Here is a 26,660-nt window from a genome sequence, read left to right on the forward strand (position 1 = left end):
TTAGTCGTTACACATTAGCTAGATTTGAATACGGAAATTACGTTCATAATTGTTGTTGAAGATAATGATGGAGAAGGGAAACCTAAAGGTGAACGACACGTTGGAGGCGAACTACCACGCCGCCTTCAAGAGACCGAAAAGTGAGAAAGATGTGCGGTAAGTTGTGTTTGCATGTTGTGGGTAGTGTGATACAATGATGAAGGGCGTCAGTTGCTTGCGGTTATTTGCACGTACACTGTCACTGTCTGGTACTTGTTGCGGCATCTTTGTCGTGTCTTATTCGTTGTTGTTGTTGTATTTTCACGATTGTTTGTTTTTCAGTGTTTTACGAGACCAGTGGGTTATAGCCAAATATCAGAGAAAAGAGTTCTGTGCTGGAGCCGAGAAGCCGGCGTATATGTCAGGTGGGAAACATCTGGCCTGCCTAGAACGTCTCTTGTACCCTATTAGGTCTATTACTTTTATGTGTCAGTTGGCAGAGAGCTACCAGTGCATACGCATGCCTTGGAGCTTTAATTGTTGGAGCGTAGGTAGAAACTAAGAATTCAATGCTATTGCTTTTGGTAACGTACAACAACTACAAAATTGTAGAAAGACCCTAGCTTTGATGGGGGTTATGGTTTAACACATACCAAGGAAACCATTATCAACAGATTGTATGTCAGTGGACAGCATTCCTTTTATTGGCACACATTGCTGCTGTAAACCAATTACAGGTGTGTTTGTTGTGTTTAGTACAGTGGTTAGGATTTCCAAATTGTAGTGCATGAAGTGTTTGTGTGGAAGAATTTCTAGGAAGGTTTTGGGCTAGCTTTCTGTTTTTCTTATTGGTGTTAGTGGGCTCTTGTATCATCTTGGAACAGCAATGAATACCATTGAAAGAAGATAATGTTAATACAGTGCGTATATTAATTCTTTGGCTTAGAGATGATGCTTGTAATGAATTAATAGTAAACTGAGTGTACAATTTTAGCACTGGTGATGTTTTGGGCTAAACCAAGGTTCTTTAGTCAGGTACTGGTTGTTTTTCACATGGGTGTGTAGGACACTGTTACTGTGTTTGTTTATAGTTCACAAGACAACAGAAGCTTGTATATGCATTAGTCAAATTACAGTTCATCCTCAATTATCTGGACAAATTTTGCGTCCCCTCCCTGGGCCCTTGGCCCCTCCCCCGACCAATGTTCTGCCCAGGATTTTGGTAGTAGTGGTTGTGTATCCACTGCCTTAATTAATTAAGGGGCATGGTTTATTTAAGATAGAGAGAGAAGTAGAGCAAACGGCCAGACAGTCATGCATCATCGCAAAACAGACAAGAAAGCGTCAAACAAAATGCATGGCACTGTTGATGGTCCATTATCTGAAAGAGCAGACTAAGAAAACTGCAACTTCTGTTAACAGTTGGGACTATGTTGCCCATTCTCACGTTTATGCTATGGCATGGTTATATGTCTGCTGTCCATGCACCAGCTGCAGGTTTCGAACAGCCAGTGCTCCTGTCTAAAAAATAGCAAAAAGTCTTTGAAGACGACTTTGACTGGCTCTGTTACAGAGCGGCTAGGATATTGCCTTGCTCATCGCTGACATGCACACTGCAGTGTTGGATCTCACGCCATCTTAGTACCCTGAGCGATAGATCATATTATATAGATTGTATCCGGATATGCCGCCATGTCACCATGTGAACAATGTGCTTATCTGTCAACAAACTGTTCACCTTCCAAAGTAAAACACTCGCTAAAATATATAGTGGTGGTAGAAACATGGGAGCGATGGTCGGTGTTTGTTGAGTGGTGGTCGGGGGGGGGGGGGGGAGCGACCACCTCCAACCACCCGTGGGCAGAACCCTGCCCGACTTTCTGCATTCCTGGATAAAGAAACTATAGTAATATATTTCACTTTGTACTAATATGCTGTAGGTACAGCCTCTCACAAATGAGCGAATACATAACAGAACGTAATAATCTAATAAACAGGCAGCTGTTGATGACTCTTCTATTGACATGAATGTACAGTAGGTGTGGAAACAGAGTAGGGTTTTCGCTACTGCATGGCGCAGTGCCATGCTCCAGTAGGAGTGCGCCACGCTCAGAAACGGTAGATAGGAGTCCAAAGTCTACAGCTAAGGAATGTTTGAGAATTCCATACTACTGGAGACAATACTAAAGGTGACAGTAGCCACAAATCTAGGCTCTTGCAAAATGGTGCGAGATGATGGCCTCGCTTCGTGACGTAGCTCTACGGTACGCGCAAGCTGTTGATTGCAATCCCGGATGTGCTGCCTCTGATTCTAGTCCCAGATACTCTTCCGTAACCCGGAAAGCACACTCTTGTCTGGCAAGTGTACACCTAGAATCTACTCGAGACTGGTCAAAGCAATGATAGTGGTACATGTCAATCAATGCTCGACTAGACAAACTTTCTGTAGTTCGAAACTATCGCATGCGCAATTGATGAACATCGCTAAGAAGGGCTTACTGACAATCGAAGTAGATTTCCTTGCAAGGGCGTGGCAAGACACTTTGAATGTAAGTCTGCTACAACACAAATCTGCCTCACTTGAGATTGGCTCCAGTGCGCATGCCCGACTGTAAAGAGCAATGCGTCGTCGACCCTCTCATCTCGCCACACTCTCAAAAATCTCTAGTGAGAACCCTGCAGAGTGTGGTCTTTTACAGTGGAGGAAAATTAGTTGATATTTATCAACTTTTGATTATCTGGTCTTGTAACCTGTATCCGGAGAAGTCAGGATAGTCGAGGGTGTACTGTACATTGAAAGTGGTTAAGTCAAGTCACTTGTCAAACTGTAATAACAAAGTTGAGGAAGGGTTGTGCTATTGAGGTATGTAGACATTTGCACTCTAGCTGTCTAACCACAAAGTTTGATGGTGAATGGTTGGGGAAAGAGGTAACAAGGGGAATAAGGGTATTTAGTTACCGGCATGTGCGTTCTCGAAAACGGTGCAATACTACCTGTATTCGACCAAGTTCCCGCATATTTAGTTATTGCACACATACTGCAGTTATTTGCACACTTTCCAGTTGTTGCTCAATCAGTTATTGCATGCTCATAGTGCATTACCTGATATGCAACACCTATGCAACATGCAGGCCATCTGATGCAAACATGCTGGCCATTTATGCAAACCACAAACTTCTCAAACAAGCTAACAAGTCCTAGTAAGTCAAGAGCAGCTTACAAAAAGTAAGCCATCTCTGACTATGTAGTTGAAACTGTCGCTAAACCACTACATGGCAGTCTACTCGAACACTCATTGGGTAGGGGCCACGTGCCGGTAACTAAGTCGGTTATCACCCTTGTTCCTGAGCTATATCATATTTATTGCCTGAGCACCGTTTATTGTATGAGCCATAGGTGAGTTCAATAAACGGTGCTCAGGCAATAAATATGTAGGAGAGTGCAATAAACGGTGCTTGGGCAATAAATATGATATTGCTTTGGAACGCAGGCGATAACCTATACTTGTCCCCAGCAACTGTTGGTGGAACAGAAATTAATGTCTTGGGATAGAGAAGTCTAAAGCCATGGTTGTTGCCTGCTCTACAAACCATGGTCATTGCGGCTGAGTGGAAAACGCAGATCCACGCACCTCCACGTCCAATATATATTTGGGCATGTCAAATAGACTGCAACGACTGGTCTCATTTTCTTTGCAAAAAACCATCTTCTGAGATGGGGGATGAACTAAAGTGCATGCACTGTACCCTACTTGTACAGGGTTCGAAAAGCGTAAGAAATGTTTGTCGGCAAAGCAATTCTTATTATGCCACGCCCCTCAATAAATGTACGCGGGGGGGGGCCACGCCTACTTGTGATGCTCAGAAGTTATTAGTTAGTCTCTTTAATAGGCTTATTATAGCTACTTACTTTTTGTTACACTCATCCTAGTTCAAAAATATGATGCGGCAATGTAACCACATGCAGGCAGAAGGCGTTTATTCTCGATTAATATCTAGGTTTTAAGGGTTGGGACATATTAGAGGTTTTAGCATAAACTGACCAACTGACCAACAGTTTGTTACACTAAACTTTCAATTAGGAATCACGTGATGTGTTGCTATGGAAGCCTAATTAATTAGCCTAATTAAATATGCCTAATTAATTACAGAGACAAAATACTTGCAGGTTAATGCCACTGTCTCTTTGTGCAGACATCATGCACACGTGCCGTATTTCTGTTATCTCATTGAAGTCTTACTATAAGTAACAGTAGACAAATAGATCATGAAGCCAGACTCCATTGACACCTTGTCAGTGCATTCCTTGCAGCAACCAATGTAATTGAGCATGAGCTCAAGAACGTGCGAAGCTGTAGTTCTTGATGGCAATTTGCAAAAAGCAATGAATGGCCCGATAGAGGCAGTTTTCGTCTGTGCCCACAGCTACTGGAAGCAGATTTGCAGGAGCATCAGATCCCTAGCCAGCAATCAGAGCAAATCTAGTTGGCACCGGGACAAGAAACTAGTAACTTGCTTCCAGGAATATTGGTATTTGCCGACCTCGGCTAGAATTGCTCTGGCTTTGACTTCTATTACACATTTCAAGTTTAGTAAGTACTGAATGGACGCCGTTTTGCAGAAAGTCAGTCAAAATTGAACCTATTGTGCGTTTTTTTAATTAATTAATTACCTAAGTGTTTCCCATATGCAGGTAAGTGTCATTCCTTGTGCACGAACTTCAGCGCATTAGGATGGTGAAACACATGGGTGGACAGTTTAGACGGCAAAGTTAAGGTTTTGTGTACCCAGATTACGCCATACTAGTTTTCAAGCCCCTGCTAACTCGGAAATCTGGAAAGTCTATCTTCGTCACGGTTTACCTTTCCCAACAGCATGACGACTTCCTACACTGACTAGTCACCATTCCTGTGACAGGGATCGCCATTTGGCAACCAGTTTTCGAACCCTGTTACCTGACGACACCTTGTGATGGCTGGGGTAGAGGGTTAAATTCAAATGACTGCATGATTCTCGTGTTACTCGGTAACTGTTCTGATTGAAATTTTTGTGTGGCTGACGCCTTTGATATTTTTTAAAGACACAGACACAAGTAACAAAAATTGCGCATGCGTCTACAACGCTTCTGAAGACGTTTTAAGATCGATTTTCTCACGTTCTGTAGCCATCTAGCACCTGTACTGCGCCCTCACTCTGTCACAACGGCAAACAGGGAAAGCTGTGGAAGGGAAGGTCGGGTATAGGTAGACCTGCTATATCTACGGTCACGGTGTAACTTTAGGCACATGGTAGGGCGTTTCCATGGTTGTAACACACATAAAAAGTTGACAGACGGCGACCATAGCTAGACTCCTCATCGCCATGCTGAGGATTAAGTATCTGGGACGCTGAAAGCATAGTGAGACTGTACACTGCTAGTGAACACCGGTTTGTGAGTTGGAGTGCTGATACAAAAGATAATGGCATTGTTATGCAAATAAGTAAAGACTCTCCTAACACAATGCTAACAAGCATTTACTGGTATACATAGATTTGATGAGCTTTACTAAAAGTAGAGATGGTTGCAACCAAGAAAGACTAGTGTCACTACTGTACTAGGAATTGGCTTTGCTGCTTTCTAAGCCTTACAATTACATGACATGTTCTCTAAATGTGTAAAAGATGCTTGGCATACCAACATATGTTTATTATACAAAGCAGATGGTTTGACTTTTTCTGTGGCTTCTCTAGCTTATGGGTAGCATATTGCAAGGAAATGTAGGAATGCTGACTACTTAGTAGAAAGGGTACCCCATGAAATGCCAAAGTTGCACAGTTTTCTGGCAGTCCTAGCTTCCTGGAAATTCTAGCACCAGTCAGCAATGGTAATTAGTTTGATATCACGGATAGACTATGATGTCACAAATAGACTATGTCACTTCCGTTCTTTACCTAGACCATTTTGTTTGGACTCAGCTCCACAGTGCCACTTACCTAATTTTCGGTTGTCTTGTGAAGATGTTTACTAGTTTGAACAGCTCTTTTAGACCAAGTTGGAGACATTGCTAACTTCCATAGAATTTTATTAGAAAAGAGCAACAGAGAAGGTACGGAAGCGTGGTTGTGGACATCAATTTCATGAAAACTAAGAAACAACATGAATGGTATATGTCATTTGTCCACCAGACACTGGTACCACGTCCTCCACCACTTGACCTTGGCCGTTGTGTTGAGCAGACACAACACAGAACATACGAATACTGTCTGCAGTGTGATGAATGATAAGCCAATCGCATGACGACTTCCATTTCAGAAACGTTCAGGCAATTTCTCGACTGCGTTAGATAACTCTCACACAGGAGTGCTCCTGGTCTCACTCATCTTATTTGTTGTCATTCCTGGATATGGTCCTCGGAATTCTAATCTCTAATCTAATACTGCAAGGAACCTAGAAACAAATAATACGTAGAGACAGACAGGAGGCCAGATATTATCATGTTTCGTGTATTCAGTAGGGCTAACACCGAGTTAGATGTCTCTATTGCTTCCCTCTGGAGCAAAAGCATTCAAGCTGTTGATGAGGAAGAATATAGACAACGGAGAAATTTAAAATAGGAAGATATCCAAGTATGACAACAAGCTGAGCGTTGGCATATCAAGACCTAATAATACAGTACAGTACTTGTAGTTTTTTAACATTCTGGGTTTGGGGAAACAAACTTGACAACTATCTCAACCTTCAAAGAATTCAGGAAGAAGGTTGCTGCAGTGAAGCCGATGTTAGAAATAGATGGTGCAAATCATTTTTCTGTCATACTGCAGAGATGTAGCCTCGACACTAGGCCACTGTTTTTCTGCGGTTCTTCTGCGTAAGGATAGCAGGAGGGAACATCACGTGATACAGTCCCATTGCTATCCTCGCGTGGAAGGACTACCGAAAGCAAATGAAGGCCTAGTATCGAGGCTAACAGAGATATAATATGTAAGATTAAAGCCCTATTCACACTTGTAACTGGATCGCGATCCGGTCGCGATAAATCCAATCCACATTGGGAGGTGGTTTTGATTGTGATTGGGTGAATCCAGTTGGAAATAGTAGGCATTACCTCTACGTACTCTACGCATGTAGTTGGAACATCTAACCCTCTTCTCTCTCGTCTTTGTTCTCACTCACCTTACGTCGCTGTATCAACAGTTTCCACAAGCAAAAACCCACACGTACACATTGGTCATTAGTCACGTGATACCGAAAATGAGGCGGAGGTAGCATTTTCAAAGTGCAGTGTGGACGCTCGCTATCCCGATCAGATTGCGATCAGCAGAATTGCAATCCGTTCTGGTCAGGGCTTAAGATATTTAAGAGAGTAGCACACCTTGATGCATTGAGCATGGGGTTTTATCACTGAACCTTCTTAACATACTGCCTGACAATCGCATTTTTGTTCAAAGAGTATCTTGTATTCAGCAGTTGCATCGCATAGCAGGTAGGATGTTAGCTATATGTCAGTTTGTGCACTTTACTGTTGTACGAGTACTGTACCATAGTGGCTGTGTCAACAAGTCCTAAGGCTACACAAGTTAACGGTGAATGACTATTAGTAGTAAGGGTAGGCTTGCCAATGACAAGGCATAGCAACAATTTTGTGGTCTTTACGGCTTCTTGTCTGCAGTCAAACTAGAAATTACAACAATTGCTAACTTGCGCATGGTGTGTGCACCGGGGCCTGCATGACTGGTGCCATTCAGCACAGCAGAATAACGTAATAGTTAAATCACCTTGTTAGTATGACGTACTGGTGTCTTTCTAGGCTTGAGTAGTCTTGCGTAGCCAGTCCCTTCCCCTCTGTGTCATACTTTCTGGAAGGCCTAACTGGTCATTCTGTCGAGGAGAAAGACCAAGCCTGTATTTCTGTCTGAATTCATAGACTTTTTTTGCAAGCATTGAATCTATTGTATGTAGTAATAATGCACCTACCAATATTGTTGCATCGTGAACAGCTTATGTTGTCACCAGAAGTTGTCATACTGTTGTCTCGTAGGTCACAAGAGGGGCTTTCTTTACAAGAAAGCCAAAGAAAGAGTGGAATGGAAGCCACGACTTTTTGAACTATCAGAAAAGGGAAATTACTTGAGATACTTTGAGAAGGAGCAGGCATATGATTTTCTGTGTTTGGTCTTTTTGTTTTATACATTTCTTGTTTTTTTATTGTGAAATATTAAGGATGCTGAGCCATGTGGGAGTCTGCCTTTGACAGAGCTCAATGCTGTTCTTGTTGATGACATTGTCAGCCATCCGAATGGCATGGTGTTGATGTTCTATAAGCCTAGAGAAGACTGTGTTCGCAATATATATGTTTATGCAGAGAAAGGACCGGTGAGTGTGTGCTGAGACATGTTTGTCTTTTTCTTTAGTGTAAGCAAACGAGACACTTCTATAGATGCATTTATAGAGCATAAACAAACAGACAAGGTTTGAATATTGATGAGAATGTAAATTAGTGGACTGGTTGGTAACTGACTATTGTAGCATTGAGGTAACTGTGTTCATGCCACCAGTCCCAACCAATTTTTTAGTATTGATTACAGCAGACCAGTGTTTGGTATGCATGAAAGTAATTCATCACAGCAATCGTCTTGACCTCACAGTGCCACACTTGTGTCGTTTGAGATCCCCTGGTCTCCTAATAGCTCTTCTACAGTTTAAACAAACAATTTGTTTGTTTCTGTCATAAATCAGTGGATTTTCCCCCTCTCTCGTTTGTCTCTTTCCTCCTGTAACCTAGCGTCTATTCTTCTGAGCATGCTTGTTGTACAAACGTCGTGTGCACACACACACACACACACACACACACACACACACACACACACACACACACACACACACACGAACCACATCTCTACTGTCTATCATTTTCAGTGTCTTTGTTGTGGCTGATATGTCCTCACATGACTGACAGCAAAGTTGGTTTGACAAGTTGCGAATTTGATTTGACCTATGACAATGATAATTTGACACATTGTGCATTTGATTTCACAGATTACAAACTTGATCTGACAAACTACAAATTTGATTTGACGTTTTGTGAGTTTGATCTGACTATCAGAATAGAATATGACAGAATAGAATTTGATGTGACAAGTAGCAACTTTGACCTAATAAAAACACCAGATACTGGCTATGGTTCTGTTTTGCCAGCTAGTAGTTGGAGCAGATAGTGGATTTGTTCAAGGAAAGCATTTTGTCTAATGGACAGTCACTCATGCATATGTATTTCAACGGTGGAACACATCTTTGTTATTACTTCTAGTGTAGAATTCTTCCCTTTCTAACACTATTTAAGACTATTCCTCTCAAGACTGTGTGAACTACAAGATACAGTGGAGTGACACAACTAACAGCATGGGACCAGGAAATGGTGCGTAGTGATTTGTCGAATAACTGCAGAGATACTTGGATGGTATGAAGCACTACCACCGAAGTTGCTTATCACATGGTCAGCATACAGATATGTGCAAAACACATAGCAAGACTGGGAAAGTTAGGGCCATAATCAGCTATTTTGCAATTCACTGATGTTCATTCACAACATGGCTTTTGATTAGTCCAAATAGCCACGCCCCTTTTGCGTATCCCGATATGTGGCACTCTACTGTATTAGCAGTGAGGGTGTAGAAATTACGAGGACAACAAGAAAGGTTGATGAACCATTTTATAACTTACTTATCTGGATTGGCTGCTGTTGTTATTGTTACAGCATTGAGAGCTGTTGATCCATTCAGTTGATCTACACATAATTAACAGAGATGTACATTTCATGTAGTTATTTTAATGTTTCCTGTGTACGTATGAATGCTTTAATACAGACTGATGGTTGTAGCTAATCTTCTCTCTGACAGGATATAGTTGAATGGTTTCTGGCTATTAGACATTCAAGGGCAAACTTACTTGGACTCTACCAGGCCGGCTTGAATGAGCAACAGGTAAATTAATTCCAAATTTTTTCTATTCTGAAGTACTTGCAGTTAACATATAGTCTGTCTTGGTTTAATTTCCGTTTCTATTTTCTAGTTGTTTCAATTAAAAAAATTCCAATAAGCCTTTGTAATTTTACTTCTTCAGCTGTTTCCAGCAGTTTTCTGTTCATGGTTATATCTAAAGTGCTGCTGTTGGAACTTCCATCATGTGTGCTGCTCAAATTGCTAAAAATGTTTTATTTAGCACAGCATTAGTCTAGAGTAGCTAGATAGTTCCCACCTCAGACAGGAAAGAAAAATGTAGCCACCGCTGGTACAGTCATTTATATTAACAGTACACTGAAATCGAGATAATAACTACAGAGGTATTATCATACTTGATATCTGTGTGAGGCTTGATGGGTTATTAGATCTCAAGTATGGACAGTCACTCAGTCTAATCACACCTCGTGGTTCTGATTGATGTGATATAGCTGCTTGAAGCTACACCCCCACTATTAACTTGCACACATAGGTGCGCTCATGCAAGCTAAGAATCATGCCACCATTTCCCTTACTATTTCCCATTTTGAAATGGCATGCCATTCAACAGCAGAGCACTTTTCAATCTCTTTTGCTGTAGCACGTGATTTAGCAATGATTGAACATAAGCAGGATCTCAGAGCTAGACAAACTTTGCAATGCAAAACAGTCATCGAAATGCAAAAAGAGGTGCTGAACACTAAAGGTAACATACGACTTCAGTACCGTAGTTTGTGTCCAACCGTTTCTGGGCCACGTGCTAATATACAGAAGAAAGGACTTTATCATCGACCATCAAGCTAGCTGTAAATGAGAAATGCTAGAGCATGAATCTAACATGTTTGTCTGGTTTCCTAGAAATGTTGACTACAATTAGTAGAACTGCTGTGGCAGACAAGGACATGGTTTGCATGACCCATTTAAATGATTATACTAGGTATAAGGACTGAGGATGCGGTGCATAAATTAGCTAGTGGTTTCCTTGTTCAGCTTTGCTTTGTCACAACGTGAAATTATGTCACGATTACTTATAGTGTGGGTGTGCCAATTTGTGGACATAAATCATGAAACTACACCTCTAACGTGCTTGCATCTTGGGTCACCTAACTTGCGGTAGGCCACAAACCACATCACCTCACACGAAGTCGGTGGCCTCTTTTGCCTACTTTTCATAAGTGCTGCTTGTGAAATCAGGATGAAACAATTACTTTATTCTAACCTCCTCGATCTGTTATACACTCTTATTGAGAGAGTTCCAGCTGTTTTGCAAGTGTGTATGTATTGCAATAATTGTGTCTCTGTCTGTGCATTCCAGCTTTCACTAAAGATGTCTAGAGACTTTGTGAAGGCGGGTATATTATGGAAGACTGGGCCTGACGTAAGTTGCATGCAGGTGTTCTGATCAGGATCTTTGAATGGTAGTGTTTGAAATGCTGCAACAGATGAAGACAAAGATGAACAAGAGATGGTTTCTATTAGATCAGAAGACACTTTATTACTACAAGCAACCGCTTGTAAGTTTATCTTAACATCTGGTATTTTCATGGTTCCTTGACTTCATGTGACAGGATCCACTGCCACTGAAGAAAAAGGCCGTTACACTGGGTTCGGTCAGTGAGGGTTATGGTGTGGAAGAGGGATCAGGTGGAGCTAGACTGTCACAAAACTATCCTCTTCTCTTGCGAACACCATCCAGAACATACCAGTTTGCAGCAGAGAATGATGAAGAGCAACGGTCATGGGTAGAAGCATTTCAGCGTGTTCTTCGGATGCCGCCTGGGCAAGATGAGACAGGAAGCATAGCAAATGGTACGGAATGCAAAATGAGATCTTTACCAGCCACCCTGGTGCCTCCCGTTGATGTACCGCCGCAGCCACCTCCACGTCCTTTGCACACTCTTGGCCGTGCTCCATCTCCGTTTTATAAGGGCCCAAGTGTTTGATGCAAACATGCATGTACCTGTACCTATATTTTCTACTGGTCTTTACATGAACTTGTCAGTAATAATGCACTGGACAGTTTGTAAGAGTGGCTTTGTAGTTTAAAGGCAATGCTGCTAATACTTCTAATATACTTTGCACATTACTAACTTTGCACTTTTGCAAAATGATGATCTTGAAGCACAACACAGTATGCATTTCCACCAGTAGGGCTGCGGCGGACGATAGACATTCTTGTGTCACAAGAACCCTCTGTCTGTCTCATAGGAAGGAAATCTTCTACCACACCAGTTGGCGGGGGTACTGCTTCAGGTTTCAAGAATACTTCAAGAAGTTTGTTTCGTTTTGGAAAAAAGAAATCTTCAGCTTTCTGACAGTGAAGTCATGAAAATTCAGTAGTTTTGTATCACAAGTGGAGATATTAATTAAGCACAGCATATCAGTACTACTGTACCTAAAAGCAAGCAACTGGCTGGCTGACAGTTGGGTATCTATAGAATCAATAAATTCTTGCGTAGTGGTCGTACTTTACCCATGGTGATTCTGTCTGTCAATAAATTGAACAAGAACCGAGATTGCTGTTGCTGTCTATTGAGGTTTAGCTACTTCTATCGTAGTGGTCGATCACAACATGACTTGTACTGTCTAGTAGTTTTTGTCTCTCCTCACCGGTAATCAGCCTTTCTAGTACTACTTCGTGAAATACTGCATTCAATGAGACCTGCAAGTATACAGATGTTAGTCTGCCAGATGAAGTCATGGTCGCCATTCATTGTGTCACTCTGGACACAGCATTTAAACCTGTTTGAATTCGAGCTTTTGAAAGAATGACCGACTGGCAGCATTGTTTTGTCCAACTTTGGCTACAAACTTTGTGACAGCAAGTTTCTCATTTGCTGCAAATTTTATGTCATAATGAGACTTTCTACCGAACTGCAGAAGTTCAATGTGCTATACCATATCTCATCATGGCAGTCAGTGCTTCCGATGCAATGCCTTTGCGTCTACTAGAAGATTCTAGTGCAACAGGAATCAGTGATTCATGCTGATTTTCAGGAAGACTGTAATCACTGACCTGCTGTCATTATTTCAATTTCTCCTACGCTCACATCATCTGGATCGTTGAGGAATAAATTGACATCACCCACCATAGCATCTATATAGACATTGAAGACTTAATATCCTAAGTATGAGATGAACAAGAAACCACACACATGCATGCGCCCACGCATGCACACACACACACACACACACACACCTTGGAACCTTCTTTGTATTTAGGTCGTTCCATTGTTTTTATCAGTCTTTGTGCAAAAAAAAAGATGAACCAAATTTTGATTTGCAAGACCAAAATTGGTAAACTGCTATCAAAATCTGGAACTACTGCATGTTATTGCTCTCAAGACTGCGTGAATTACAAGGTACAGTGGAGTGTCACAACCAACAGGTTGGGATCAGAGGATGTGTGGATAAGTGATCTCTTCAAATTACAGATACACACATTCTACAGGCACATTAATTACCACAGTAGAATATAAGTAAGCTCTGACAGTAAATATCTAGTGTATAAACTATTAATTAATGGTTCAAATTAACAGATACATTGCTAATTACTACAAGTAGTAATCAGTAAATTCATGTATGAGCTCATACATTTCTATGCTTGCCTGTTAACCAGCTGTGCATGATCACACAAACCAATTAAATTATAAATACTAATTCCAACAATAACTATGCATTACTTTTCCGATTACCTGTTTCAGTTGAGGTATTCAATTTTTCGGCATCTAAGACAATGAATGTGCATTCTACAAAACAGCAATGAAAAAGTGACAACTGAAACTGGAGCACTTTCTGGCAGCATAAACAGCTGCAAGTTCAATCCCAGTTTCAGTTTACAACATGTCATTTCATTATTATATAACTAACAATGCATATGCTATTATTATTTTGTCCATAGCACCACGCTTGAATGCACGCGCATGCACACACACACACACACACACACACACAACACCTTTTAGTCAATACACATACTATAAGTAGCAAAAGCCAGAATGAATTGCTAAAAATTAATCAAAAGTATATCCAAATCCACACAATTAAAACTAACATACTTAATAATTAACATAAATAACTTTATTAACAATTAATATTTGCTTACAATAATATAAACAATATTTATTAACAACAATAATTAACAAATAACATAATTAACGTAATTAACATAAAAACTAATTGTTATAGACTCAACATAGTCTAGAGGAATCAAAAAGAAATATCCCAGTGTCTCAGCTAGAATTAGCTAGTAATCAGTTTTAGTACGTTGCTGATCTAAATCTATTACTGTAACATGCATCCATAACCTGAAAAAAGAAAATTGTGCTGGGGGAGGCAGGGAATTCGTGCAATTTTGCGGGCCCATCACCCAATTAAATTTATATTGGAGATGGATTTCTTCCTGCACAAATTGTTGGGTTGGATTAATATTTGTTATCACACAAATTAATTAGTGATGTTCCGTGAAATCGTCCGACTTTATTGCCGCACAATTTCAATTTCTTCTTTCAGAATATGCATTCAGCATAATTATGCTAAAACTTATAATTAATTAATTAATTGATTACTTACTATTGTCGTCTTTCAGCCAGGTTTGCTGCATCTGATATTCTTCTTCTAATGAAAGCTGTTCAGATGCTGTCAACTCGAGCAGTTCTGGAGATTTCATCCATTCGTGGTACCTATAAGCAAAGTGAGCACTGCAAGTCACGTGCACGTACTTGTCACATTGTAGGTAAACGTACTCGATTACGCATTTCTTTCATTTTAGACTTACTTTGGAACGTGGTGTATACAGTAAGGCACAAGAACTGCCCTGTGGCCGACTAGCTTCGTATGTTGATTGAGTCTCATCTCAAGCGAGGGTGTGGTTCGACAAATCAGTAACGCACTTTACTCAGCTGCTGCAACGCTGTTCACACTACACCCATTCAACATGCCGAGTGTGACGGAAGTTGGAAGCCTCTACTCTCGTCCAGTGAGTATATGGAAAGGCACATCTTGGAAGCTAACATTCAGTGCTATATTCGTCGTTTGCTGCTGGTATAGGTTGGTTTCGTTTTTGTCTTCAATTTGATTGTGGGAGCTGGCGTACTGGCTATGCCCAAAGCGTTTGCAGATGCTGGTTGGTTGGCGGGAACAATATTCATTATTATATTGTGCTTCTTCAGGTGAGGCTCTATAATTACGCTTGCTAGCTCCGTATGTTAATTGGATGTAGAGTCCCGTATCTGGTTTCGGATGCGAGATCTCGGTCCAACGCAATTGTCTAAGTATGAAATTGGTCAACGTAGAGACGTTAGGTAACTATTTGTGATCCGTGACAATCAATGGATTTGCAGGGTCGGATCCAGGAATTTTTGAAAAGGGGGTTGACCTGGTAGCAGTTATTTATAGCATTACTAATTCTCTCTTTTCTAATGAAATTATATGAAATTATTAAACCACGCCTATTGGAAAAGAGAAAGTTTTAACCCCCTGAACCCCCTCTGGATCCGGCTTTGATTTGGCTCGTTCTAGTGAGAACGAGACTCGACTAACGTCTACCACGCCCTACTTGTAGACCCGGACAAATACCTATATTTTCAGATGACCTCCAAAGCACAGACACAAAACGAATCTATTTTTTGCAGTAGTCTAACATCTCATCTTCCAAACAATCGTATGGGCAGCGTGCGTAGCCGTGGTACAGTGTGTAGTTGTCAGATATGAGTGAAGTTACTCGCTCTCGTTTTGGATGCTCGAAACATGCTAGATCGTCATCTTCCGAGCAAATTTAGACACTCTGTAAAGATTTTGAGCATTTTGAGCATAGAATCTCGTCGCCTAGTGCTAAAATCAACTTTTAAAACATGTTTCTACGTATTTCTAGCCAATTTTCCTATCACTTTCTGCAGCGTTAGAGATTGTACGGTGCTGTTTGAACACCTAGGGAACAAAATTTCCCTATGTAGCGGTATCTTGCTGGCTTGCTATGCAATCTAGAGTAAAAAAAGGTTTGACTTGCACAATCAAAAGTAGGGTATTTCCCTCTGAAAGTGGATTCCTTTTCTCATGATATAATTAATTTGTTCTACTTTTCATACGGCATAGTCTTTAGAGTGTAAGAAGAAACCTGAGCATGATTGCTGCACAGTCATAAACTAAGTGATTAGGAGGAAAGATTGCCTAACTTCAGAAAGTGAGTTTAGTTGGTCCGTCTACTCATAATGTAATGATAATTGGCTCATTTCATGAACTTTTGGCTTTACTGATAATGTGGAACGTGATGGGTTCATATCTAGCAAGCCAGTACTAATAGAACTTGTGAACGTCAGCTGGGTCATCTCCTTGGACTTTTGTTTTCTTATATGTGACTGTTTGGCCTGATATGATTTTTAAATTAAATTGTGTTTGCACAAATTATGGTCATGTGTTCAAAGCACATGCACACACACACACACACACACACACACACACACACACACACACACACACACACACACACACACACACACACACATTGAGAGCCATCCATTGCATGTAGCAATGAGACACTACAGAAAGGTAATAAGTGACTGTTACCGCGTTGTCACTGAACAGCAATGAGAATGCCATGCCATATCTCCCTGTGTGCGGAAAGATCTTTCACACAGGCATGCAAAAATTGATTTTCGTGGGTTAGCTCTATGTTGTTGAGTTTGTTGTCTTTTTTAGTTGTCAGACATTATTGATCACATCTTTTCACTTAGTTCAATCTTGAGTAAAGAGGTACCAGTTCACTCCAGACGCATTCATAGTTTTAGATCATGGGATACTGCATCGCTGAAACTCTTTAATGCCATGGCATGGCCTTTTAGATAGTAGCTCTTTAACTGGTTTTGGAGTACGAGTACAGTTCATACCAGCAACATGCCTTAGCCAATGTAATGAATGGGACATTATAATATCAGATATCCGTTGATTAATGCAAACCTTTGATGACATCAAGAATAGTACATTGATTGTGAAATAATCTACTGTAGCTGTCTGATATTTTTGGACTTGGTTGTCCAAGTCTCTGCACCATATAAGAGAGAGGGTAAAATGTCAACTTTATTGACAAATGCTTGTTCTAGGAAATCGTCTGATGTAAGCATCCAAAGCTTTAGAGGCTATACCAGTGCGATGTGACACTTCTTTCTGCAAGTCACTGTCTGCTGCAATGCAGTTGCCAAGGTAGGCAAAGTTATCAACTCTTTTCATAGAGTCGTCATTGACAACCATTGGGTCTAGAGCTTTCTGTATTTCACAGAGGTTATTTTCAAATGCCATACCCTTTGACTAGCCTCGACGCTAGGCCATCTTTGCCTTATGTGGTGGAGTAACGCACGCAATCACACATAGAGTTCACATGACCGGAAACGAAGTTGCCACTGTAAGGCAAAGATGGCCTAGCATCGAGGCTACTCTTTGACTTGCTGGTACTGACGGTCAGTCCGCAATCCTTTGCAGTTTTGAAAAAAGTGTAGAAATGTGTTCAATGTCTTTTACGCGATGTAGAATATAAAGCTACATCATCTGCAAATTGAGACTCTGTAACTTGCAAAGTAGACAGACAAGACTTTGAGATTCTGCATGTCCCCCACTAACTGCTTACCAATTTTATGCTCTGCATACACTCCTTCTTGATGACAACGACTCTTATAATCTTGAACAACTAAATTGAAATTAAGTAGTGTGGGGCTAAAGCACATGTTTGACGAAGACCATTACAAACATCTATTTTATCAGTGGTTGTGACTCCAACCCTTACTCTAGCTTGCATTCTGTCATGTTGAGGTTTTAATATAATGGCTACAAGGGTCAATGGTATGTCATATTTTCCAGGAGTTGCCAAAGAGCTAGACAAGTTACTGAATTGTAGGCTTTTTTGTAAATTCACAAAGAGAATTGATAAAGAGGAATTATGTTCGTTTGATTTTCAATCAATAAGTTAATTAATTGCCTTGCAACAAAGATCATATCAACAGAGCCCCTTTCTTTTCAGAAACCACATTTGTATTTAACACCACTGTTCTACCACACATTGCAGTCTCACCTGAAGGACTTTTGTACACTCTGTAGCTTGTTCAGCGTTAACACAGTTCTCTGGTTTATTTGACTGGATGCCGGTACATATGGCCCGAATCAAAACACAAACTCCCCGGTATATATCACCCTACACTAATCCCCTTTCTATAAATACAAATTTAATCCAAACACAACGTAATACAGCCTTAACTCCAGTCACCATATTGATCAGGTGGTTAACCCCTTGGTTGTTCATACACTTTGATGAGGTATACTGCATTCTTTTTTGCTTTCTTCTGGTTCTGAGCTGCTGCTAACACTGTCCGTTCCCTTACTTGCAGCACTGTCATCTGGAGACGAGCTTTCTGGTTCCCTTGGTGCCTTTGTGTTGTTCTTTTCATGGGCCGATATGAGATTCATTCCTTTTGCCATCTTGCAATTGGTTTACGTATACCTTCCTTGTTCTCTCTCTGTCATTGCATTGCACCAAGTACCATTGTTTAACAATACTGTTGTTACTGTTGCTGGTTTCCAGTATCCTTTGTCAGGACTCTCTGGTTGGCACACTAACACGTGGTCTTCTAGGTGGAATGGTTGACATAGTTTTGATGTCTGATTGTGATAGGTCTTCAGTTTCTTTTGTGATTTTTTTACTTTGATTTCCACTGATGGTAGGCATGTACTAGGCGGCAGTGGGATGTCCAGAGGACCGGATAGATTCCTACCTAACAGGAGCTTGGCTGGACTCTCTCCTGTAGTGTGGTATTCTGTGTTGCGGTAAAGAGCTAGGAACCTTTTCACAATGTCGTCCAGATCTGCGTGGTCCTCATCCATACCCTTCCTGATCCCCTTTTTGAAAGTTTGGACAAATCTTTCGGCTTGCCCATTACTGCTTGGGTGGTAGGCAGGATTAGGAGTATGGAGTATGCTGTACTGCTTATAAAATTTTGAAGTCACTTGACGTGAATTGAGCTCCCTTTTCGGAAATTTTTGCTTCGGGAGTCCAAATCGTGCGAAGAGCTGTCTTAGTATGGAAATAGTTAGTTTGGTAGTGGTCGAACCTATCTTAACCTTACGACTTCTGGCCACTTTGAATGCATCTTGATGAGACCACCAACCACATCCAACCCTTGAACGGTCCGCAAAGTCTACGTGTAACCTTTTCCATGGGTAGTGGGAAATTCCCATGGATGCAAGGGAGTTACAGGAGGGTTGTTTCGATGCAATGAGCATGTGTCACAGGTCCTTGTCAATTTTATTGACTTCCACATGAGCACGATGTAACTGTTGCAGGAGCTGTGGTCTGATAGCTGCTTCAATGACTATATGTATTCCATCATTATGTTTCAGTAATCATCCATTGTGCATCGAGAGTTGATGCCAACAAGTTGCAAATGGTATGACTGCTGGGTCCTTTTGTCCTGATGGTCAGCCATTCTGAAGACATCGAATTACCTCCTGTAGAACGGAGTCTTTGTCATTATACTTCTGAAGCTGCTGCTACTGGATTGATCCTTTCTGTACGTACTGCTTTTCGAGGGCTGCGACATATTAGTTTGCCTTGTCTTTTTGACTATTAAATTTGTCAAATTCTGCATCTTCATCCATGGGTAGTCATGATAATGCGTCGGCATTTCCATGCTCACTCGACTTCCTGAACTCTATTTGTTAGACTTCCTGAACTCTATTCGGTAGTCGTATTGGGACAGTCGTAGCGCCCTTCGTAGCATCAAAGATGGTCAAGAGTGGTCGGTGATCAGTACGTAATATAAATCGTCACCCTAAGAAATTTGTGTAATGTGAACACAATTGCCAGACCTTTTTCTACTCGGGAGTAGTTTTTCTCTGTCGGTGTTAACGACTTTGATGCATATGCAACAGGCCCTTAGGCTGGGGGGTTCAGGGTTCAGATGAACCGCCCGCTTAGCTGTGAAGGTCCGCTTTTGATCTGAAGTTAGTTGTTGAATCTTGGACTCTTTCACATCTACTTTGATGCAAAAAAGTGGATTTAGACAAATTAAGTAGGTAGTGGACTGTTTTGCTTATTGTCAAATTCATTCTTGCAAACACAATTGATCTCTTTCACTAAGTTTAGTTTATTCTTTGACTCTATTAAACTTACTGATCTATAATTTTTGAAAACTATATTTAGACATTAAAAATTTTAAAAATCACGTGATGGGATTGTGACGCCATTGGTTCATTTTAATGTACTACGCACCGCCTACTTTTAACGTTATGCTACTGCCATGTGCAATCACATGTTCTTTCCCATCTCTGCTGAAGTTGAAAATACAAGCACCAATGCCCTTGCTGCTGACATCACAGGCCAATCCTATCGGGAACTTTGCTTCATAATTGGTTAGAGTTGGCAGTGATAGTAGCTATTGTTTGATATTATGAAACCAGTCTTGGCCTTGACATTCCACTCCCAAGATGCATCTTTCTGCAACAAGTGGTTCAGTGGAGAGGTAGAATCTGCCATCATAGGATAGAAACGATGGAAATATAGTTTGCCAATCCCAAGAATGACTGTAGGTCTGATTGATTTTGTGGAGCTGGCATAGACTGAATTGCTTTAATTAATCTTGCTGTCAGAAGCCCTGACACCATGTCTATCAATTGTGTGTCTCAGATATTCCTAGGAAGATTGGAGGAACACACATTTCTGTTTCTTGACCCAGAGGCTGTATTGCCGCAATTGTTGTAATACTGCTGTTAGATTTTCAACATGATCTTTATCATTGACTCCTGTTATAGGTATGTCATCCATAAAGAAGGCCACTCCCTTCAAGCCTGCCAGTACTTTGTTCATAACTTTTTGAAACAGTGCAGGGGCTGAGCTAATTCCAACCGGCAAGCGGCGATACTTGTAAAGATCCGAATGAGTGTTGGTGGCGAGACACTGTTGACTAGCTTCATCAAGAGTCAATTGATTGTATGCATCAGGCAAGTCTAATTTTGTAAATTTCTGTCTCCCAGCCATAGCTCTAAAATAATAGGTAGGTCTTCTGGAAGTGGAAGTGGGTAGCAGTCGATAAGTAGGTATTGATTTAGTCGCTAGCTTGAAATCTCCTCATAGTCTGATCATTCTCGATGCCTTAATAACATTTACCGTTGTAACGGCACAAATTGCTGGGTTGGTTGGTTCCAAAACTCCATGTTCAACATTCCTCTTGAGTTCGGCTTCTGTCGCTCGCGCAACAGGATAGGTGCACAATGAGGAGGAAAACTTTTAGTTCCGCGTGTGGCCGTAACTGAATGCTTACTGAAATGCTACAACAGCCAAGATCGTCTTGGAAGACGTCGGAAGAGTCAGTCAGGACTCTTTAGAGTTTTTAGTGACCGAACCTTCTGCCATGCACGCACTGTCCTTGAAGCCTGGTTGTCCAGTGATTTCAAAAACACAACGCAGGAGTTAAACAAGACATATTCTCTTAATCAAGTTCATTCCTAGCAGTTTGAGCATCTACCTTGCTTGACAAAGAAAGACGTCTTCAACTTGGTATTTCTAAACGTTACTGTTTCTGTGAAGGTGCCTTTGAATTCCAGTAGATTGCCAGATGCATTTCTTAGCCGTTTTGTAGTTTCTCGTAAGTTAGGCTTGCACAATTCTATCCAAGAGGGTTCATCAATCAGAGACACGTCAGCTCCCTTGTCTACTCGAAATCGTAGTAGTTTTTTCTTCCACTTTTATGTCTACAAGCAGTCATTTCCCTGAGCTATAAATTGTCTTCAGCTTTGCATATTTCTCTACACACCGAATCAAGATGCTGCTGAGATGAGTCTGATTCTGTTCCTGAACTAACTGTACACAAATTAGACTGTTCTGCTTTGACAACACACTCTTCCTCTTGTTCCTTCAAATGTCTCTCTGATTTATGCTTTCTTCCAGACCGACAACCCTTTTCACATGACCAAATTTTCAACATCCTTGGCAGAACATAGAATCATGGTGAGGCTTCAACGGGCACCCAGCAGCATAATGCTTGCGTTCTCCACAAATGAAACAGGTACCTTTAGAGTAGAACGTTTTTGGTTTGCTAGAACCTCATCTAATGGTTTGCTTAGTTTTCTTGGCTATTGTCTTAGAACGAGAAACATAGGGGAAGGTTGTCTCACTGGTATCTCTTGTTGCCATAACGCTGTCCAGTAGTGGATCCAGGCATGGGCACAATCGGCACGTGCCTCCTCCCCTTCAGCCAAACTCAGGATCCACCACTGCTGTCTTTCACTCCTTCCAAGGTTTGGGCGAATGTCAAGACCTGTTGCAGTGTTTGACTCAGTAAAGCTGCCTTCTAGTAAAATTCCGGAGCATTGTGTCATCCCGAAGACCCGCCACAAAAAGGTCCTATAAACAACTATCATATTTGCTCGGTTTGAATTGACGGTTTGCAGCAATTTGCTGAAGAACAGCTAAATATTCTTGCATTGATTCTCCTATCTCTTGCTCCCTACTGTGAAGGCGGTCGTGCTCTACCATGACGTTATGTTTCCGTCTGAAGAATGTTCTTGCATGGCTTGCGAGTTGTTCTTGTATGAAGCAGTACATTCTCTAGTCACAAGCGTATCTCTTCGCTTAGACACCTCATGAACAAATTATGCTTCGCAATCGGTGTAATATTGTGGTCATTTGTTTGCCAAATCAAAAGAGAAGTGAAATGCATTCTTCATCCAACTGCTGTATCAAACCGTATCATCTCCATCTGCTTCGTTGAACATTCCGATTGATTTTGCCAAACGGTCAAACGCTTTGTACCAAAAGGCAACTTTTTTTATCTGCGGACACAGCGGCTTCTCCTTCCCTAATTCTACTCGTAACCCAGTACTGGTTAGTTGTAATTTTCTATACAATGCCTTCATGTTTGACCATTCTTTCTATAAACTCAGCCACCCTAGCTATTTTCTGAATCCAGTTTTCTTTGGCCACAGTGATGGCCGGTTTGACTTGTCGCTGTTTTTGCCAAGTGAATTTTGTGTGCTACTGACTGTACTTGGAGCCAGTCGACATGAGCAGCATTTTCTGCATCTATGAAAGGTATAAGGTGGAATACTCTCTAAAAACAATCAGGTTGTTTCTTCCTTCTATGACCAGGAGTAAACTGAGTATATCAGCTTCTATAGGATTATTGAACATATTAGGATCTTTTAATTTCTGTTCTAGTAAATGATGTGAACCACCAAGGTTGTCGTTTGGAATATCTGTCAGCTTTACCAGCATAAGACTTCTTAAGGGTCTTGCAAATTGTCCACAGCTTTAAGCCTTAAGGAATATGTGGTTTCCTTTCTCCATCTGTTGGTCTCATAACGTTTATTTTTACCACAGCCTTGACCAGTAAGTAAGCTGTCCAAACATTGGCAGGTTTAACTACTTTTACATCTGTTTCTTGTCAAAATAAGTTTTGGTTGCAGGATGCATCCATGTGGCCATATCTTTCGGTTATTTTTTAAACCAAATATTTATGACAAGCAGTTGATTGACTTCACTAAACTGTAGCAGCTCTTCTTCTGCAACATTCCGTTCATCTATGTCATATTAATAATCTACTGCACTATGCCATATATCCGAAGTTTGACTGTGCTTGCCAACACGTACATTGAACTCTCCAACCAAGAGGATATAGATAATCAGACGCATCCATGTCATCCAAAGTACAACGTAACTGCTCATACAACTTTTATTCTGCTGATAGTGCCTTGAATGACAGAAGACAACTGAGACAAAAACATCAGCATACTTTCTCCTTTTCCGATAGCACTTCTTTGTATTTCTTGTTAAAGAATGAAATTTAAGCCTGACTGTAACAATATGGGAGCTCACGGTTTTCCAAACTTTACCTCCTAGTTTTCAGGTTGCAGAGGCTTTTTCATCAAGGAGGATGCCAACTCCCTCATTACGTAAATGACTTTCAGCAGCAGAGGGTACTGGACGACCAGTAAAAATTAAGATACAACCCTAGGTAGTCCAAAATCTTGTCCATACCATTTAGTTTTTGAGTGCTATACTTTCTACATGTTCTGACATCACCAGCATTCTTCACCAATGATCTGAAACTCCATGTAGCAACAACCACAATTACTCTCCATACTAACCACACACACACACACACACACACACACACACACACACACACACCACACCACACACGCGAGCAATATCACGATTGTTAGTATTCTTTCTACTAATATGAAGTAAATGATTCTCAAGAAAGATGCGCCAAATACACTTCTTGAGACTTAATATATAAGGTATCTAGGGTGATGTGTTTGTCAGTTTAGCAAATCAGTGTTATTACACTGTTTTGCACTGTGATTCAGTGTAGAAATGTGTATGTCTATCTTGCAACTAACTGTTTCTAACTGTTAGCTTCGTCACATCTACATTCATGGTTGAAGCAATGGCACTTGGAAATGCATGGCTACAAATTTCAGGAGGAAGCCCAGACAGTGATGATGAATCTGAGACGTCAGTTCAAGTCAGAAATTTGTGCTTGTATTTGAATTGTGATTTGTTGCTTACATTATGATGTTTTTGCTACTGATAGGCTTTAGTTTTTTCTCAAAAGTCTGACGACAATTTCTCAAGTAGTAAAATGTGTATTGTTACTTATGGGAAACTTTAATAGTGCGGATGGCGTGCTTTACGTTGCAGGGAGATCTTTACTAACAACAAGCAACAAACAGCCAAAGAACTTGTTTACAATCTCAGATAGGATTGAAATGGTAAGAATCAAACTTGTTATTGATATTAAATAATCCGGTTAAAATTTAGTGTTTGTAGGGTCAACTGGCTACGTTCTTTTTCAATCGAGGTAGTATGATGGTTCAACTTGCAAACCGCGCAAAGACTACGCGCGCGCACACTTGTAAGAAAGAAACTGTAAAATTGTTTGCTGTTGCAGTTGGAATTGTTCTCTACTACTTGTGTATTGTTGTGTACTTGTATGGAGACCTGGCCATTTATGCTACTGCAATTCCTAAGGCATTGACATCTGTTGTTTGGTAAAAGTTGCTGAATCTGTTACATGTACATGTGTGTATTGCTGTGCTGTACATGCAGCGGAAGCAATGGTAGATCTACAAACAAAACTGCAAATCATACATCAGTCAATGACAGTCGAACAGACAATTGCTTCGGTCCGCATACTGTGACGAAGAAACAAGCATATTATATATTTCTGGTATTACTTCTTTTCATGTTGAGCTTGTTTACACGTTGTAGTTTGAATAGTTTGTTTGTACAGCTAGGCTTCACTTTGATTTTGGGACCATTCGTTTTCTTCAACGTTCAGAAAACAAAATATCTTCAAATTTTTACATCTGCTACTCGCTATATTGGTACGTTCTGCTTTCACGACGTTTAGAATGTCAACTAGCTGACGTTTTCGTACTCATGGCATGCAGCATTGGTGTTGATGGTTGTGGTTTCACTCATCGACATATTGAAGAATGGAAATCGTGTCAAACCGACACTGTTTAGAGTCACACATCTTCCAAATCTGTTTGGAGCTCTTGTGTATGCATTTATGTGTCAGCACTCGTTGCCATCGATGATCACCCCCATCAAAAACAAGAAGGGTCTCACAGCAATGTTGGGGTTTGACTTCATTGCTGTCACATTGTTCTATGTTTTGATTGTGTATACGGCTATCACGCGATTTCCACCAGGACTGATCGACGACGAGTACACCAACAACTTTCATCTTGATACACACGTGACTAAAGCCTACGCTTTTGATGTATTCTCTTCTTATTTCATTCAACTTTTTCCGGTGTTCACACTGAGTACAAACTTTCCCATCATTGGGGTTACTCTCCGGAACAATCTCAAGTCTTTGTTTTATCGCGAAGGACGCAAGTTTCCATTCGTCGTTGATCGAATTGTCTTTCCTCTTCTAGCTGTTCTTCCTCCAGTGGCTGTGGCTTTTGCTACCGACAATTTGGGGATTTTGGTTGGTATAACTGGATCGTATGCGGGCGTGGGAGTTCAGTATGTTATCCCTGCTATGCTGGTGTGGTGTGGACGTCGACAACTGGCAACTCGAGGGGTGAATAAGATCAATCATCACGAGTCGGTATTTAGTGGAAACGTGTGGATAGTGGTAGTTTGCTTTTGGTCTGTTGCTTCGTGGCTGATCGTGACAGTCAATAACATTGTAAGTCGTTTGTAGATTGTTTTGTACGACAAGCGTATTACCAGCTTTGAAGTCAAGTATGTGGATTAACTTAATAATATATAAATTAAATTCGTGTGTCGTATTTTGTTCATGTGGATAGTATGCATCAGTCTTCATAGAGATTAGCACTTAGAAATAGGTGATAACTAAGATGTGCTTTTCAAGTAATGTTTGGTAGGTGTTTTCAGTATTAGAATTGGTTGGCGGATGTGGCCCACTGGGTGCTTGAGGTTAAGTGGTTGCAGCAATATGTATCATGGCGCCTACCTGTTCTAATACAAATGCTTCAAGACTGCATGCCGTTGCGGCAATAGGTAAGCAGACGTTATAATACCACAAGATGACCGTGAGATCTGAAATTTGTTGGCAACTCTAGCTTTGTTTCCAACAGTCAAGTTTGGAGGGGCTGTCTCTCACACTGCAAGGCCACGCCCATTTTTCTTTTTACTTCAATAGATGAACGTTCGCTATTGGCGAGACAGTGTGATGCCAGATGGA

At 40.9% G+C, this 26,660-nt stretch overlaps 3 protein-coding genes across 10 annotated transcripts in view; 2 read left to right on the top strand and 1 right to left on the bottom strand.

Moving 5' to 3' along the window:
* The window catches only part of LOC134184454 (arf-GAP with dual PH domain-containing protein 1-like), a 12,805-nt gene extending 345 nt beyond the window's left edge, over positions 1-12,460 (top strand). Inside the window, exons 3-11 of one of the 2 annotated variants that reach the window (XM_062652149.1) lie at positions 62-156; positions 322-404; positions 7,998-8,110; positions 8,180-8,332; positions 9,856-9,939; positions 11,270-11,332; positions 11,397-11,468; positions 11,523-11,763; positions 12,163-12,460. In XM_062652149.1, coding sequence (XP_062508133.1) covers positions 62-156; positions 322-404; positions 7,998-8,110; positions 8,180-8,332; positions 9,856-9,939; positions 11,270-11,332; positions 11,397-11,468; positions 11,523-11,763; positions 12,163-12,269 — 1,011 coding nt within the window. In that variant the 3' untranslated portion in view covers positions 12,270-12,460. Of the gene's footprint in view, positions 1-61; positions 157-321; positions 405-7,997; positions 8,111-8,179; positions 8,333-9,855; positions 9,940-11,269; positions 11,333-11,396; positions 11,469-11,522; positions 12,046-12,162 lie in introns of those variants that run through there. The other variant, XM_062652148.1, reaches the window with a different exon arrangement.
* On the bottom strand, positions 12,458-14,808 carry LOC134184456 (alpha/beta-tubulin-N-acetyltransferase 9-like). 5 transcript variants are annotated; one of them, XM_062652152.1, is made up of 7 exons: positions 14,732-14,808; positions 14,527-14,636; positions 13,638-13,703; positions 12,971-13,051; positions 12,853-12,912; positions 12,697-12,791; positions 12,458-12,616 (listed from the first exon to the last, which is right to left on the bottom strand). In XM_062652152.1, exons 1-7 carry the CDS (start codon positions 14,806-14,808, stop codon positions 12,494-12,496), a joined length of 612 nt encoding a protein of 203 aa, XP_062508136.1. In that variant the 3' UTR covers positions 12,458-12,493. The 5 variants fall into 5 exon arrangements, with proteins under 5 accessions (XP_062508136.1, XP_062508139.1, XP_062508138.1 ...); XM_062652155.1 differs by having other exon boundaries at positions 13,650-13,682; positions 14,527-14,654; XM_062652154.1 differs by having other exon boundaries at positions 13,638-13,682; positions 14,527-14,654.
* Positions 14,809-14,855: 47 nt separating this feature from the next.
* Positions 14,856-26,246, top strand: LOC134184301 (transmembrane protein 104-like). 3 transcript variants are annotated; one of them, XM_062651956.1, is made up of 10 exons: positions 14,856-14,932; positions 15,004-15,125; positions 24,353-24,461; positions 24,531-24,570; positions 24,638-24,708; positions 24,767-24,797; positions 24,888-24,987; positions 25,046-25,166; positions 25,230-25,323; positions 25,390-26,246. In XM_062651956.1, exons 1-10 carry the CDS (start codon positions 14,891-14,893, stop codon positions 26,154-26,156), a joined length of 1,497 nt encoding a protein of 498 aa, XP_062507940.1. In that variant the 5' UTR covers positions 14,856-14,890; the 3' UTR covers positions 26,157-26,246. The 3 variants fall into 3 exon arrangements, with proteins under 3 accessions (XP_062507940.1, XP_062507941.1, XP_062507942.1); XM_062651957.1 differs by lacking the exon at positions 14,856-14,932 and adding an exon at positions 17,052-17,151 and having other exon boundaries at positions 15,014-15,125; XM_062651958.1 differs by lacking the exons at positions 14,856-14,932; positions 15,004-15,125 and adding an exon at positions 20,908-20,923.
* The last annotated feature ends 414 nt before the right edge of the window (positions 26,247-26,660 follow it).

This window comes from Corticium candelabrum, chromosome 9 (assembly GCF_963422355.1).
Source record: "Corticium candelabrum chromosome 9, ooCorCand1.1, whole genome shotgun sequence".
Classification (NCBI taxonomy): Eukaryota; Metazoa; Porifera; class Homoscleromorpha; order Homosclerophorida; family Plakinidae; genus Corticium; species Corticium candelabrum.